At 43.4% G+C, this 16938-nt stretch overlaps 1 protein-coding gene and 1 long non-coding RNA gene across 4 annotated transcripts in view; one reads left to right on the top strand and one right to left on the bottom strand.

The window, feature by feature from the left end:
- The window catches only part of LOC137452394 (uncharacterized), a 48451-nt gene extending 35153 nt beyond the window's left edge, over nt 1-13298 (bottom strand). For both annotated transcript variants that reach the window (XR_010990066.1, XR_010990067.1), the window contains exons 1-4: nt 12769-13298; nt 10581-10687; nt 9457-9540; nt 4506-4597 (exon numbers count right to left, since the gene is read on the bottom strand). This is a non-coding gene — a long non-coding RNA (uncharacterized lncRNA). The remainder of the gene's footprint in view (nt 1-4505; nt 4598-9456; nt 9541-10580; nt 10688-12768) is intronic.
- Nucleotides 13299-14759: 1461 nt separating this feature from the next.
- The window catches only part of JARID2 (jumonji and AT-rich interaction domain containing 2), a 233130-nt gene continuing 230951 nt past the window's right edge, over nt 14760-16938 (top strand). The window contains exon 1 of one of the 2 annotated variants that reach the window (XM_068160823.1): nt 14760-14853. Coding sequence is in view for 1 of the 2 variants with exons in the window: in XM_068160822.1 (XP_068016923.1) it covers nt 16025-16069 (45 nt within the window). In the remaining variant the exon portion in view is untranslated. Of the gene's footprint in view, nt 14854-15023; nt 16070-16938 lie in introns of those variants that run through there. The other variant, XM_068160822.1, reaches the window with a different exon arrangement.

Raw genomic sequence — 16938 nt, 5'->3', positions numbered from 1 at the left:
TATGCCAGCAGGTAGTATGTTTATGGAGTAGTCACCCAGACCTGACAAGTACTGTAGCGTATTTCTTTTGAAAATTGCCCAAGGTGGGGTTATTTCGTCTGCTTTGACAAATTGTATGTGCACTATCCACATTATGCTGTCACATCTACCTAAGGTTCATCAGTACATTATTAACTGATGCTGTTGTTTTCAAATCTACAGTATAGGGAAAGCAGGCAAGCTCACAAACCTGTCTCAGTAGTAATTTGAAAAACAAAGCCTGAAACTCTGACACTGTCCATAGCCTTGAGTGATTTTTTTTTTATAGCTGTGCTCCAATTCTTCAGAGAACAGAGAAGGAAGCTTTGAAAAGGTGCTAATAGACTATGAATTTGCAGAACTGTAGTTCACAGCTAAGCACACTCCCACTTCAAGCTCCAGCAGGAAAAATGAGGGCACCGCAGAAGTGAATTAAAAATAATGCAAACGGTCCCAGCAACAACCAGGGCAGTAGCAGCTTATAAGATCAGCTTCATTTGGCAGGACGCCCATCACACCATGACCTAAGAGGGCCAGGGCAAGAGGATATCTTATGGCTTGCAAAAAAGAAGACAGGGCAGGCTGCCAGGTCAAGGGATGGAACCAAAAGAAACATCTTTAAAGCTTGTGTTGAATTAACTTGTTTTACAGAACACTGATAGCAAACTTTTAGGTCTTTCTAATGTGTTCAGGAAGTTCTTCTACAATTTATTTCAGGCTGCAGACAAATATTATCTCTGGATCAGCTGCACTACTGGGAGAGATTATTACTGCAATGCCCCCCCTACTGCCTGGAGGTACTGTCCCCTCAGATCTCCCAGAGTTGCTCATGTGCGTACTCCAAACGATACTGTGGTTCCATGGCAGTCTAATCCGACCTAAGCTGGGGCTGCCACAGCCCCACCATCACCAGCTGCTGCCCTTTTTGTGCCAGCAAAGATGCTTGTCTGGTCCCACACTGACCTGCTTCAGGAAAGACAGTACTAACTCAAAAAATCCTGAAGCTCAGCTCCAGTTCAGCTCCCTGTGGAGCCAAACAAACACCAGCACTGGTGCAAGAGATGAGGTAGGGATATACATGACACAAAGTCAATGATACAAAGCCAGGCTCTGGTTTGGATCAGCTTAAACCATCTTGGACCTGCACTTCAGGCTGCACTAGCCAATGCCTGGTATTTAAACTGTTTGCGCTGCTCTCGCTCCTTTTTCCTGGCTCACATTTAGCAGTGGTCTAAAAAGAGCTTCCTCATCAGATCAGCAGGGGTGGGCAGACTCCCCTTGCTCTCAGTAGTCCTTTCCTCAGGCAGACCTGTACACAGGGGAAATTGCCTCATGCGACCATCGAAGTTTACAATGAATTTCTGAATTCTTATGGCTTGATAGGAATTGAGGAGCAGTCCTCCATGTTAAGATGGAGGAAGTTGCCTCTCAGGAGCAAAGCCAAGTTCCCAATCATCCCACAAGAGCCAGGGCACTCTGGGAAGCTGAGATGAATTAGCAGGATCCAAGGACAATCTGACAGATAATTTGATTTGTAAACAGAAGTCAAGGAAAGATGGTAAGTCTACCTGTAGTGGAAATCCTTCTTCTAGTGATGATCTGATGTTTGCATGCTGGGACAGAGATGGGGAGGAACATACAATATCAAACTGCAAATATGCAATTAAGACAGTTTTGTTACCTTTGCAGGTCACTTGCTCTTTTCCAGTAGTAGCTGTGGAATAGTTAGTTTAGAGGCAAGGCAAAATGAAGGATACCCAAATTAGCCACTAGAGAGGGAGAATATCCCACAAGATATACCTTGTATGTTTACTTGGAAAGTGGGCTTATTTGCCAGCTCTTCCACTCTTCCCTTATGACCTTAGTTTCACAAGTATTTAGTTCTGTTTGACCCACATAGATCCGTGAAGAGTACATTCTCCAAAGTATCATGATGACAGACACGTCAGGAACTGGAGATGCAGAGTTATGAGGACTACACAAAAGCAATCAAGAGAGAAAAAAAACATCAAACCAAGTAAGTTCAAAGAATGAGAGAAGAAAAGACTGGATTCACTGGAAAAAGTACTTAAGCTTCTGAGGAAGCAAAGGGAGAAACCAGTTAAGGTACTAGAAAACCCTGAAGCCACCTTTTAGGTGCCAGACTTGGTACTGGGAGGCACATCTACACCTACAAGTTCCCAGCTTGTGATAATATGCTTACAGGAGCACATCTGAATAGTTGAGTGATGTGGCTTCAGAAAGGAGATGGATTAACATTGCTCAAATTTCAAACTGTGTGAGGTGGAAAAATCTCTTAATAGCCTGAAACCCCTATAAGGACTGCTGGGGGGAGGGGAGCACATAGAAAACAGGTATAGAGGTGAAGAGGAAGGGGAAGGAGAAGGGGAAGGGAAAAGAAAAAAATGTATTCAAGGGTAAGTTCACTAGAGCAAAAAGTCTAACCTATATGTTTGCAGAACTACTTACTGGAGTGAAGGCACTAGAACTAAAATTACTTTTTAAAAAATACGTAAAGCTTTCCAGCTTATTGTCAAAGAGCTGTTTGTTTATTGCCAATTACTTTATTGTCAGACACCAATTCATACCCTTGGGCTGAGACCATGGCCCTGCTCAGGGGTTAAGCCTGTGGCCAGCACAGAGCTACCCCTTAGGTGCACCTAGTTTGTAACATAATAGAGATTTGCAATGCTCCAGACTGTATTGACACTCAAGCCAAGAATTTTCTCTGTTTTCCCTCTCCCATCCCCCCTCAAAAAAAGTGGATTGAGTTCTGTTTTTCCATTGATTCTCAGGAGAAATACAAAGTTCTTCCCTGCCAGTTGCAGATGTGTTCTATTTTTTCCCTACATCAGAGCTTCTGAATCACTCTTAATAATAGGCAAAGGCTATTCATGCCGAATGGGGAAGTTCTCACACACTATGATGATAAAGCATTTCATCCATTTGGAAAAAAAGAAATGAAACAAACCAAAAAAACACTACCCACAGAACTGCAACATCACATCATCTGCACTTTACTGAATGTTCACAGAACAACACTGCAAGTCATTGAAGTGTCAGGTAGTGATTTCATCATGTGTCAGGCCACCCACTAACAAATGATTCATCTTTCTCAGTACTGACACCTCAAAGAATTAAGGAGGAGAAGAAAGAAACCCATAAACTTTAAAGTGAGAAGTACTCTACTAATATTATACATCCCAAGTAAACAGAAGTTTATGCAGACACTAAGAGTGTGGTTAAGATGTAACCTTCCATTTATCTGAAGTGCACTTTTAAGTTTTAAAAGTGAATCTGTTGCAGAAAAAAAAAGGTATCATGGAATTCCAGGAGTACTACATCACCATAATATACACAGGTAAATTGCTCAGTTTACAAATATGAGATTTCACATGCTCCACTCCCCAGCTTTGGGATCTGAAACTGGAATTGAGAATTCTTTCTGGTTTACACAGCAGCATTTGACAGTATGTAGATGACAGTCAGCCTGCCCCAGCCTCTGAGCAGTGATGTGTAAAAGCAAATCTAGCTCCTCTTGAAGGGGATGAGCAACTTACAATTGACTCTAATGAAAATGGGACTGGAAGGAAATTTGTCATTTTAATAGGAATTTACATAATTGTTCTTTGATGCTTCAGAAAGCCAGAACATCTTCCATTGATGACAGGAGATCTGCTGGGTGAACAGAACTAATTTAGTAATCCAAATTTAATTCTCCCAGAAAGTATGAACTTAAATACAGACCCAAATCAGGCAATGTACTGAACAAGATCCTACCATTTTGGCTTGGTTTGCTAGGACACTGAAGTTTGTGTAGTCACACATTGAGTTTCCATTTAATTTATTTCTACTTTAACTAACTGCTGTAGAGGTATAGAGGTCTCAAATCCCCACATTCTTTGTGAAAAATAAATAGCTAGGAGAAGAAAGAGACTCTAAAAGTGAATTTAAACCTTATGAAACATTAAAGAAGCCACATGGGAGAGAGACCTAACAAATTACCCCATTGCAGGAAAAAAAGAGACAATTGTAATTCACTATCAAACTATGAGACACTGATCTACAGAAAACCAGGCCTTGCTGGTTCTGCCACTAATGGAGCTCCTTTGGCTGTAGGAGGCTTTTTTCCTCATTCAAACAGCATCTACTATAAACAAAACATTTCAATCAGCAGACTCAAAGCTGGAGGAGCATATAGATACAGAATTTATCTCACTTGATTCCTCTCCTGGAATGGAGAAAAGATTTGGATGAAGATGACAAAGTTTGGACTTGGACTCAAGAGACCCATTCTCAGCAGAAATAATTAGGCTAGTAGGAAAACTGCTGGGGACAGAAAAAATGCTACAAGCCCCTGAGGTCTCATATCCTAAGCAGGTACTTACTTCTTTGGTTCACTCTGAATTTGTATATCAGAGATGCCACCACAACGAATGGATACTTGAAAGTAGTAATATACGAAAGATTATTTGCTGTTTCCTCACCTCTTTCTTGGTAGAATTAATCTGAGCATCCTGGATGTCCAGGGTGATGATGTTCGGTTTCTCCATCAACTTGATTTAGCATGACCTCTTCACTGTCAGAGAGGAATGTAAAAGACAGCAATGAGCATTTGTAAGTAGGAACATTTCCATGGCTGTGGGGCAGGTTGCCTAGATGATCAAACAGAAAAGAAAATATTAAATACTTAAAACACTTCACCATGAAATCGCCTTCTCCCTCCACCCCCTGCCCTCCCCCCCCCATGTTAAATCAGGTAGAAAACTATTAGAATATTAAGGCTTAATCCAATTTAAATAAATTATTTTCTTGTAAATGTTAAAACAATCATTACATGCATCATTTACCCCCTCCTCTGCCCATAGTATTAAATTATGCTCCATTATATCCAGATGAAAAAAATATGCAGAAATGTTTCTTAAACATTCTGAAATTTTGGGTTTGATTATATTCAGAGGTAAAAGTCATTAAGAAACCCTAGCAAGATATATAAGCAAGATATATATATAAATATATATATATATTCAGAGAGCATTATGGGATTTTGTGTAGCAAACTTAATTAAGACATTTCTTTGCTACATTACCAACAATATTTTGTTACAAGCTAAAGGTATAAGAACATTCTAGCTCTCTGTTGTGCTTGGCAGCAAAGAAACAACACAGGCAAAGAACAATCTTGTTTTTACAATTACAAATGTACCAATGAGTGGTATATCAGCCCATGTCTACACTGCAAGTCACACATTTATAACCATTTCACCATGCAGAGTTATTAAAAAGCATGCTTTACATCTACAGTAGCTTGATGCCGCATCACAGCCATGGGTAGTTATATTTATTCATGCACAGCTACCAGCACCCAGAACTATATGTATCTGTCAGTGCATTTTAGCAAAACCTGCATCAAATAACCACTAGTGCAGGTCTCTTCATCTGCCACTTCTTTTAAGCAGACTGGAAGCAAGACAGAAGAAAGCAAGCCAGAAAGGCAAAGGACAGGTGGTCACAGACAGCAGTTTTCAGCCACTGGCTGTTCTGGATTAGTTGATGTGGTGACAATCACCCAACAGGGAACAGCTTACCAACCCATCCTGCTAAACTCACATATTCTTACTGTTCCAAAATATGCCTGCCACAGTAGGGGTGAGAAATTCTCTCCCCACTGGCAACATAAAGGGCTGAGGGGGAAACACCTGAGCCCTGGGCACTGGGTAGTCCCTGGCTGCTGGTGGGCCCACAGTTGGTGGGGACCTCCACTGCAGTCTGACGATTGCTAGCAGACGAGCCCTACAAACATATTTCTGCAACACAGCAACCTGCAGCACACAGGACAGCAAACAACAGGATGATGATCAGTTCCCCTGACTAGAAATGTCCATCCTAAATCCTCTCCTCAGAAATCTCAGTTCATCTTGCTCAGTTACTGGATCACAGCAAAATGCCAAGTCTGGGTCTCCAGCAAAGATGGAAGACAGATAGCTACAGAAGAAAGAACAGTTCAAAGGGTGTCCACTTCAAGACAGAGCCAAAGTTTGGAAGCAAAACAGAAATCCCTGCTGTGGCTGCAAGTACACTGACATCTACACATGCTCATCCCTGTAGACACAGACCTAGCTACACATAGCTCAAGGCTTGTAACACTGATCTCACAGGCAGGATTTAAAAATCATCACTCTGTGACTCTCTCCCCAGGACAGAAAGGGATATTTTGTTTTAACCTCACACCTTCAGTTCATGCTTCTCCTTAGGAACATTTGTTTCACTCCACTGTCCAAAGCCAGACCTAGCCAGGAGAGTGAGTAACATCAGCCTCACTGAGAAGTGTTTTCAACAAACCCAAATCACTGCAGCTCTGAGCATGTAACATGCCAGACAGTTTTACTGGTTACAGAGGGAATTCCAGTCTTTGATCACAGTAAGTCAGTGTGTTCCCATGCCATTTTCCCATTCACACAATTCTCTCACCCTGAACTGTTTACTACGAAAACCTGAGATTATTTGTGTTATGTTCTACGCAGAGAAACTGCAACATACAAACACAATTACATAGTGATGAGATGCTCCAGTTCCACAAGCCATAAATTCTAAACAAGATTATCTTGCTTCAAAACTCATCTTCCCTGGTTCAGAAGATGAGCCATCTCATGGCACAGATAGACACAATGAGTTATTATGATTTATGTTATGATTATGTAAATTACCAGGCACACACTCACTAGAAAGGACTACCAAGGCTGTTGCCCACACTCTTCATGACAGCTGCAGGTGTCATGTTCTCCTGTCAAATGATGGGAAAATGGCATAGGAATGCAGGATGATAAGCATATTTTTTAATTTACAGGCAACACTGGCAGGTTGAAAACTTTTTAATTAATCAACACAACTGACTAGATACATGTGTGCTGCAAAGCTGGCTAAATCATCTCGAGTACTAGAGGCAGACATAGGTTTCTGCACTAATTTACCATCACAGAGAAGTAATCTAAGGCCAAACAATCCCACTTAGACCCTTCTACTTCATTGGCTAGACTGCCAGAGGTACTCAAAATCGGCTTGTTCAAAGCCAACTTTGGTGACCCTGAAATCTGAAAATGAGATCTAACTTTTGGTTTTGTGGCAACATCACAGGCTGAGTGACTTCCACCTCACTGTCCTATAGAGCTGCAGGGAGCCACACGACACAGATCCAGCAGAGCTTAGCTGGAGAACAGAAGACAGGTGACATCAGGACACTCCCCACAGAGCCTGTACAGCTGGCATATGTACTTCTGCTCCTGAAGAAGCAGTATCATGATCAGTGCTCTATCCTGCTCTCTTGGCAACACACAGCCTTCAAAAAACATGTTTCCATTGTGACCAGATACTCACTTTAACAAACAAACTTCAATAGAACAAACAATTAAAACCCAAACCAAACAGATCCTCTTACACAGCATTCCAATTACAGAGAACCACTCTCATGGGCCAGCAAGCAATCTCTTCCCAGGCCAGGAACCAAGCAGGAACGGAGTCTGCTCTGGCTGCTGGGCAGGAAGGGCTGGGCCCACTGGGGCTTTGAAACAAAACAAACAGTTGCTTTGGCAGAAAGCTCTTTCTTCACAGAGTAGTCAGCAGGAGGCATCGTGAAAGCTGGATGGTGATTTGAGCATGCCTGCTGGTTTCTTGGTGTGTTGTGTCCATGTCAGTGAAAAAGGCAACTTTCAAGCTGTACCCAAATCCCTTAAGAATTCTAGTGACACGCCTGACACTCGATTGGGATCCTTTCTCTGTTGTTGTTGATGATATTTTAAACTTAGTGCCGTTTTGCCATGACTCATTCATGTCCAATATCCGTAACCCACAAACACTCCAGGATGATAATTCACCTTTATTATCCATATATCCCTGGGATCACATGTCATAAAACTATAAGCACACTCAAGAAAGAACAATTCCTAAAATAGCCAGGCATGTACATTTCCACCCCCTCTTCAGGAAGGCAGTTCAAAAACACAGGTCCTACAGGTCCTTGTTACACTTAAAATTGCTAATCCAAACCTCTTGATAGCAGCAGGCAGTATCTTCAGAAACAGCTGAAGTTTTAGCTTAGCCTCTCACACCCAGCTACTACACACCATCGGCTGCATTTATATGACACTGCAGCAACAGAAGACACAGCATGAAACACGCAGAGAACAAATTCTGGTTCACCTCAGCAGAAAACTTTGAAACTGTGTATCCAAAGCCAGCACATATGACAAATGTCATAAACATAAAATCAACAGAGACCACTATTGGAGTTATTATAACCAGCTATCACAAACAAGAAATAAACATACCCAAGTTTCAGGGCAACAAGAGATATCAGTAAGAACAAGCAAGTTGCTCTTGTACTTTATTTCCTACACTCTGCTCTTCACTTAATGATTTCAGGGTCTCAACTCTGTGCGGTGCTAGAGTGCTTCAAAAACTGGTCAAAAAGCATCCAGCACCCTACAGGATCAGGCCTTATTTTGCTTTTATTAAACACAGAATTGTCTCATAAGCTTCTTTATGACTACAATAATAATTTGCTCAGTTTGTCCTTTCAGTAGGAGCTACCACTATGTGTATATTACTTGAATATTTATAAACATGACCTTTTATTAAAAACACAGCCTCCACTGTGCTCAGAACTAAATCTACTGGGCTGTTACACAAATGGTATTTCAAATGTATGAGATTTATGGTCAGTTACAAGACAAAATGATGGCTAAACTTTGGCTAGTAAATTGGACGCCCACAGTGCTGCCCCTGCCAGTGCTAGGGCTGAGCTCAAGACCTGATTCACCACTTTTCCACACTACTCATTAGCTGGAACCAGCTCTGGGCAACGGAGCTGTTGTTTTTTTTCCAAATAGGAAAGCTGAGTGAGTCCTTTGCTTGAGAGGAACCTCATTACTGTCTATAAAGAAGGGCTCCAGCATGCTACATCTCATCTCAGTGCCATATGTACTCTCTTGTTGCAAATTAAGGCACCTCAAGTAAGACAATCCTACTGCTTTCCTAGAAAGGCCTCAATGTCACTGCCCACTAATGGAAGTGGCCCTGGAAGAGAGGGTCTGCTGAGACCAAGCTGATGTGCAGACAGGAAAGGCAGCCATGCAAAATGGCACATTTGTGCAGTAGCAATGACTGAACTGGCAGTCTCTAGAGGCTCTGGCCTGGAGCACAAAAACCTGTGCTCCCTCTTCCCTTTCTCCCTTAAAATCACCAGACAAATTCTACAGCAAAGCTCATGCCCGTTTTTGGCTACCTATTACCTACACCTTTCCATGGTCCTTCTTTCTCAAAACCTCTTTAGCTCTATTCATGTACTTCAGTCCCAACCTCCATCTTCCCCTCTTGATTCTACCCCTTTTTCCATGACACTTGCCAACAACAAAACGACAGCAAGGCAATAATCTTTTCTCACCCTGCTCCAGCACTATTCCATGCTTCTTTTTGACCACGCTGGTCCCACTTGTGGCTCAAAGTGAGCATTATACTCCTCGCAAGACTGGAGGGGAAAGAGAAGAGGGAGAAACATAAACTTTCAAATGGGCAAAGATTAGGAAGAAGAGGAGGAAGAAAGGCAGGATGGAGTATTTATCTCAGTCCCCTCTTCCACCCACTAAGACACTCCTGTTCTTCTTCCACATACAGCTCATATTTAAGTGTCAAAGCATCTTCAATTTAATGAATGGTTAAAATTACCCTCTCAACTAACATAGCTCACATTTATGCAAAACAAGTTTGTGCAGCAACTTGCACTGAAACAAAACCCAGAAGCTCATACCAATTTGGTAATTTTTGATCAAGCTTATATGCTTTCATGGGTTTTGTTCAAGTTTGTGTGCCTCATGGGTAACTGTCCCACAGTCCTGTTTCTCAACATATGCAGGGCAACTAAGCAAACTGCAGTAAATGCTGAGCAATGACATAACAAGAAGCACCCTTACCTTGCCAGCTGTAAAAGGCAGGGCAATAAAATGTAAAGAAAAGTCAATGTAGTACTAAATTCAGCTCAGCAAAGGTAAAGAGCCAAATGAAGAGATACTGATTTCTCTGTGGTGTTTGCACCAAGAACATCAGGATTGTCCACAAGCGCCGTGTCTTCAACAGTTCTGTGAGCTGAAGGAATATTAGCTTAATTCTACAGATTATAAACCAAAGTAGTAATAAATTAACATCTATGGAGTCTAAATTACCTAAACCCCAGTTTTTGGTAGTACTAAGCATTCTTTGAGTGTTCTAAGGATGCAGCTTCTAGCAGTCTTTGGTGCAGATGCATATGTGTAGTCATCTATAAAATGAGGAACGTAATGCAAAAGCTACAACAGGAACACTTTAGCAACCACAGACATATTTATTTCCTCATCTTCTCTTCTACATTTTCAAGTGGGAGAACAAAGTATCCTGCAGACTAGGAGATATGGATCAAAGAGCTATGATGGTCAGAAGTCACAACTCATCACCCACCTGACAACTGTAGCTATTTATGTACAAATTAGTAGTGCTGACCTAGCCACTATTAAAAGATTGATATAAATGGCTCACCCAGCATCACGCTCCTTGGCAGAGAATCAGCTACTCCAAAGGAACATTCAGCTGCCTTAACAATGAGATTATGTCTTCTCTTCTTGCATTCATAGGAACACAGGAGGCTAAGAGTTCAACAGACAACACTCTCCTTCAGCATGCACTCTAATTCATCCCCAGGGAAGACTGGTTTAATACACTGAGTAAGGACCAATCATCCCATGGTGGAAGGAGAAGGGAAGGTATGCAATCTATTTTAAGATTATTACAAATCAATATATAGATGCATAGGTGGAATAAAGATCGTAGAAGCATTTCCTAATTCTGGCATTTTCTGACTTTCCACTACTTAGCCACTTTAATATCCATTCATTCTGATCATCTGTGTAGTATCTGTCTGCACATGTACTTAAGACTGCCTCAAGGATCCTGGAGATGCTAGGCACCATGCCTCAATTGCCCAGAGGACTTAAAATCACGTGCATAAATCTGTGTTGCATGAATCCAGCCTGTTTGTGCATGTGATAACTGCAGGATGGCAGTTGCCTGTTGGGAAACCCTTAGGCCTATAGGCAGAGATATCCCTTTGTGTGAACACTGGCTACTGCACCGTGTGGTCATGATGTTTGTATTATATGAGTATATAACAAACATGTACATTTAATAAGTAAAAAGGGTTATGGAGAAGTGGCCAAACATACTGACAGCAATGGATTACTCATACCTTTATTTCACCAAGGGAACAAATAAAAGGAAGTTCTGCTTCCCTCTTCTGCAAGGGATTCATTCACAGCAGTAGCTGTTTTTCTCTTAGAGAAGGACTCTAACAGTGTCCCTAATACTCTACTCCAGTATTACAGTAACATGCCATGGTACTTTTAAGACCAATGCAAACCAGTAAGACAGAATATGAATACAGGAGGACAAGGTGTTTAAAGTGTGACAGAAAAGAGGAGGAGAATTCAAATTAAGGGATGTAGAAACCAGAATGTTGGCTCTAGACATCAAGACCAGTCAGTGGCAAGAACTAATCTAGAAAATTCAACACTCTGGGTAGCTATAGGCAGAACCCCACCCCCATCCAAGAGATGGTCTCCACGTCTTGCTCAGTACAAGAGTCATCTGCCTGTGGTAAAGTTCTGTCTTCTCAAACACTAAACAAAATGTGCTGTACACAAATCGGGTCAGCATCTGTGGCACAAAAAGCTGCTCTGTACAATAGGTCTGGATTTTACAAGCTACTTATACAGTTTCTTTACCTAATGGAGCCACTAGGAAGCCATTTAAACCTCTAAAAATGAGAATTTCCATGCATTACTGTGTTTCTACAGATACAGCCCAATTCTAGGGCTAGAACCAAGTTCTGTATCCCACAGCACAAAGCTACCGATTCACTCCCACCCTCATCCTTCTCAGTGTATAAAAAAAGTTTTGCACACAAGAGATCAGATCCAGAATTCAAAGTTTCATCCCTTTCAAATGCAGAAAACCTGTTCAAAGCTAGAGAACTTAATCTTGTCCTGTCTTAGGCAGGCATAATTCAAGTGAATATGCCACAGTGGAGGGAAAGGTACCCAGAAGTATTTTTTATGAACTGGTAAGCAGCCACCTGTCTATGAACAATCACAGCCTGCCCCAAGACAAGGCTCCTTTATGGCTGTATTTGTCTGGCATCATGCCCTTTGTTTGCTGAGAAGTGAATTATGGCTCACAAATTCACCCCATGTTCTTTCTGCCTTCCTTGTACCACTTGTACCTATTGTTTTATCCAACTGACCAAAAAGAACAACAAAAACTTGAAAAGGTTATGCTTTGGTTTATAGGAGATCCTAATTTTCCTTACAAACTAAGGACTGTGTAAACCAGGACCTTCCCCATTAGCTTACTGAAAATCCTGCTACAGAACTTTGAAGGTACCATAAACAGTTTTGTATTTGTCTCTGCCTTCCAAGTTTGAAAGTGTCAAAAGCAGTAGCTCCTAATTAAAAGAGAAGTGCCATCACACATAAGTTATCTATGATGAGTATTCTTTTCCCATAACTTTAAAGAGATTTTATCTGTGTTGAGATATGAAATAGGCCCATGGCAGGGGGATTGGAACTACATGATCTTTGAGGTCCCTGACAATTCTGTGATTCTGTGAATCACCCCCCCAAAAACACCCACTGCCATTTTTTGAACAATAATATCATACCAGACCACTGACCCTGTTCTGGCCTTTGCAAGTTCTTGGAAAGCTTGACTCTGGACAATGATGTAAATTAACTGCAGAACACATGAATCCAAGTAGGTTTACTACAAGAACCTTTTTGCTCAATTGTTGACTTAGAAATACACATATGTTTGTCTCTTCTGACTTTCAAAAGCATCTCCTGGAAAAAGAGTCTAGCAAACTCATCATTATTAATTGAAGAAAACTTGAGACAGATTTCCTCCCCCTCAACTATGTCCTAGACCTTCAAGATGCATCAGCTCCTTAATAAATTGAGGGTACACAGTCCTACAAGAAACACGTATTTCCTATTTAAGGGTGGGGTGGAATCTGTCTTAAGGCTTACACTTAGAACTAATGTATCTTTTCCTACAAGAGGCCTAAAGAAAAGGCTTCAAAATCTTAACTTGGTCATAAGTAGTATCACCATAAAACACTGATGGTGGATAAGCTCAAGCAGAGATTTTTTTTTTCTCCCCACATTTTTTTATTGAACATGACTAGGAAAAGAAGCCCCCCCAAAAACTAGTAGTAATCATGAAGAAGTAAAAGGTAAAGAAAGAAATTATGACAGAATTTGTTTCCATTTAGTATCTTACATCTGATTTTGCATCTTACATCTAAGGTAGAGGAAGAACACTATTCTCATTTATGTAAGTGAGGAAGGATGGCCTCGTGGTTAAAACAGAAAGCTAGGAACCACTGAATGAGATTCTGGGGAGTCCTGGGTGTCCTGCTCTTCTTAGAGCAGAGTCACTGAACAGCCCTGTGCAAATTCTTTCATGTATGTGGAGCAGATGCAATACTCTCCAGAAGCAATGTGAACATGTCAACCACCCCTGGAAGGCAGGGTAAATTCCCTAGTGTTACAGAAATGTACGCATCAGGACAGAGGTTTGTCACGTTGTAGTTTGCAAGGGGTTGTACAGAAAAGCACAAACAGCCTCTGACTAGCACTATCTCATCGGTGAAATCAATTCCCTGTCTCTGGAAGAGATGCAACCACCATTAAAGAGCTGATGTGTTCTCCCAGGGGATGCACCTTCTCACACAGAGTTTCCTGGTGGGTTTGTTTTGTCGTTTGTGGTGGGCTGGGGTTTTTTGCTTGTTTGTGGGATTTGTTTCCTTTTGTTTAGGTTATTGAACTGAAAAAAAAAATAAAAAAAAAAAATCGAGTATTTGAACTTCAGGGTTTTGTAGCGGTATCAACTCCCACGAGGGCCCAGCTCGTTGAGTGGTCCAGCCGGCCGCGGTAGGGCCCCAGCCCAGAACTGCCGAACTGGGATCCAGCCTCTCGGGAAGGCCTCCCGCGAAGGCCTCCCGCTGCTCCTCGGGAACTCCTGGGCTCTCCGCGCCGTGCCCGAGCTCCAGCTGGGCCGGAGATTAAAAAATCCCACATCCACAGAAAAAAAAAAAGGCTTTTTTCTGGTGAGCCGGACCACCGGGTCGGCCCCGCCGCCCGTGTCCCGTGGGCCAGACCAGAAGGCGCTTCGGAGGGAAGAGGCGCGACCTCAGGATAGCTTTGAGACACCGTACGAGCCTCGCACAGCACAGCCCGACAGCCTGTCCTGAGCTGACACCGGCCAGCCGCCCGCAAGCAGGCCAAGCGGCCGAGCCCGCCGCCGACCGTCTCCTCGGCAGCGCAGCTCACAGCCACTAAGTTTCGTGTGGCTGCCTCCTAGCCCAACCCAGACACATTAATCCCCGGCGCTCTACCCGGCAGCCTCCCGCGGCGCCTGCCTGCTTCCCCACTCCCTGTCAACTATTCCAAATAGCCTCCTCCTTCCCTCCTGGCTCTACTGCGCGGCCCCGCCCCGGCATCCCGCAACGCCCAACCACGGGTTGGGGGTAAAGGGGGAGACAAGGAGAGGACAGCCAACGAACAGAGCCCGGTAGGGAGGAAAGGACAAGCGTCGCGACGGGGGTTTCTCGCGCTGCAGCCAATGGGCGGCGAGCACGCGACATGCCGGGAATTGTAGTTTGTCGCCGTCGCCATTTTGTGGCGAAGGAAACTACAACTTTTCCAGCGAGCAAAGGATCATTCTTGGGCCCTGCACGGAGCCCCGTCGGCCAGACCAGGTGCTGCCAGGGCAGCGGGTCCCGGTACATGCCCGAGCCGGAGCATAGGCGCGGTGGGCGCAGCGACGTGAGCGGAAGGAGAGCCCCAGACAGGCTGCTGCGGGGCGGGGAGGTGGAAGGGGGGCAGGGCAGGGCGAGAGAGCGTGCTGTGCGGTGAGGGACCGTCGCTAAAGTCCCCGCTCGGGTTGTGGCGTAGGGCTAGTGGCGACCTTGTCTGCCGGGTGGCCGCGCTTAAATGTCCCTAGAAGAGAGGAGGGAGGAGGGGTGAGGAGGGGGGCTAGAGAAAAAGAGAAGCGTGTGACGACGCTTGACCCGCGTGAAATGTTTAGCGAGGCTTGTTGCCTGCGTTGAACGCAGCGGGGGCTCGCCGTTGCGGCTGCTGTCCCGGTTGGGAGTTAAGGCTAGGCCCTAAACGGTGTATGTATGTGTGTGTGTGTGCGTGCGCGTGTGCCCCTGTGTATATATATATATACACACACGCGCGCACACACACGCAGACATATATATTAAAAAAAAAAAAAAAAAAAAAAAAAAAAAAGGGCCAGGTCCATTTAAAGTTGTTGCCTGAGAGCTGTTCTCATTGGTTAGGAGGGAGCTGGAGGAGCGGAGACACACACGGTGCGTGCAGCCCTCGCTGCCGCCGCTACCGGAGCCGCCGGAGCCGCTGCTGGAGTTGTCTCTGCCGCTTTCCCTGCTGCAGCGGCACAAACGTGACTTCCAACGATCTGATTATTTATCTTCTTTCGGTCCCTTTCCTTCTTCAAGATGTAACTACAGCTCTGACACTAAGGACCTGCAGATCGCTTAGGTGGCTTGAGAAAGAGAAAAGGGGATATCAAGGGCGTCGTTTTTTGTGTTTAGGGGGAATTTTTCCATTATAATGTTTCACTAAAGTGATTTTTTTTTGTTGTTGTTATTTTTTTTCTTCGCATTTGTCTTTTTTTTTTTTTTTTTTTTTTTCTTGTCCCCCATTTCTCGGATCTATTGCTAGGAGAATCACATTGTGAGGAAAGAAAGTCGGATTACAAGATACCACTACAAACAACCCCCTCCCCCCTGGATTCTTTTTCGTGATTTTTATGCCTTTTTTTTTTTTTTTTTTAATTAAATTGTCGCGGCTTTAATTCATGAAGCAATTGTCCCCTTTTGCAATCAGAATTTGGATACCAGAATGAGCAAAGAAAGACCCAAGAGGAATATAATTCAAAAGAAATACGTAAGTGTTCATAACATATCGTTTGACTCCCAGTTTTAGGAAATGGCAGTGAATGTCAAGTTTATAGCTAATCCTGCAGCTCTAAGGCTTTCGGAAAAAATGTGATACTGGATTTTATTCTTCTGTGGTGTGGTGGGGGAGTTTCAGAGGCCCTTTTTAACGGGGAAGCCTTCTCTCCAGTCGGGTTATAAAACCAGATTTGTGTCGCGATTCCTCTAGTGAATAAATGTATTGACCTCAAATGACACAATCATAATCTAGTTTTAGATGAAAGGCGGGGAGCTCGGGAGGGGGACACGACGGTCAGCTGCCGCGATAATGTCACGAAACTGCATTTTCCAAAGGGCTTTTATTAATACTGCGCTTTTGCATGCGAAAGGAGGTGTTTTTCTGTGCTCTGGTTGTGTGTGTATCTCCGTCTGGTGAAGCGGCGTCGGTGGTTGTTGGAAGCCCTTTAAGTTGAAGCCGAGTGTCTGGTTATGGCGAGCTCGTTTCTCGCACTACCACATCCTATCTCCTGTATGTGATCGTCTGCTTCCCTGCCTTGCAGTAGCAACCCGGCCGGCCGGGGATCGCCTTCCTTGGGGCTTGACTGGAATAATGAGGGAAAATGGCTCGGTGCTGTTTAAAAATAATTCATTACGATGGCTCGAAAATTTGGGATAATCCAGTGGTGCCCGGGCTGTGTTTCACACTCTCTTTATCCAGTCGCTTAACCAACCCCCCTTGTAATTGTCTAATCCTTTAAACATATAAATGTGGACGAATAGTTGGATTTTTGTTCGTGCTCCAGTTACGTTTTGATTGGCATGAGGGAGTTTTGCTTTGCGTTTGGAAAAACTGAGATTAGCCAAATACGCGCTAGAGCG

The sequence above is a fragment of the Melanerpes formicivorus genome, unplaced genomic scaffold (assembly GCF_026170545.1).
Source record: "Melanerpes formicivorus ecotype bairdi unplaced genomic scaffold, bMelFor1.0.p_v2 SCAF_53, whole genome shotgun sequence".
Taxonomy (NCBI): domain Eukaryota; kingdom Metazoa; phylum Chordata; class Aves; order Piciformes; family Picidae; genus Melanerpes; species Melanerpes formicivorus.
Note: the sequence above shows the minus strand (reverse complement) of the source record. Positions and strands in the feature narration are given on the sequence as shown.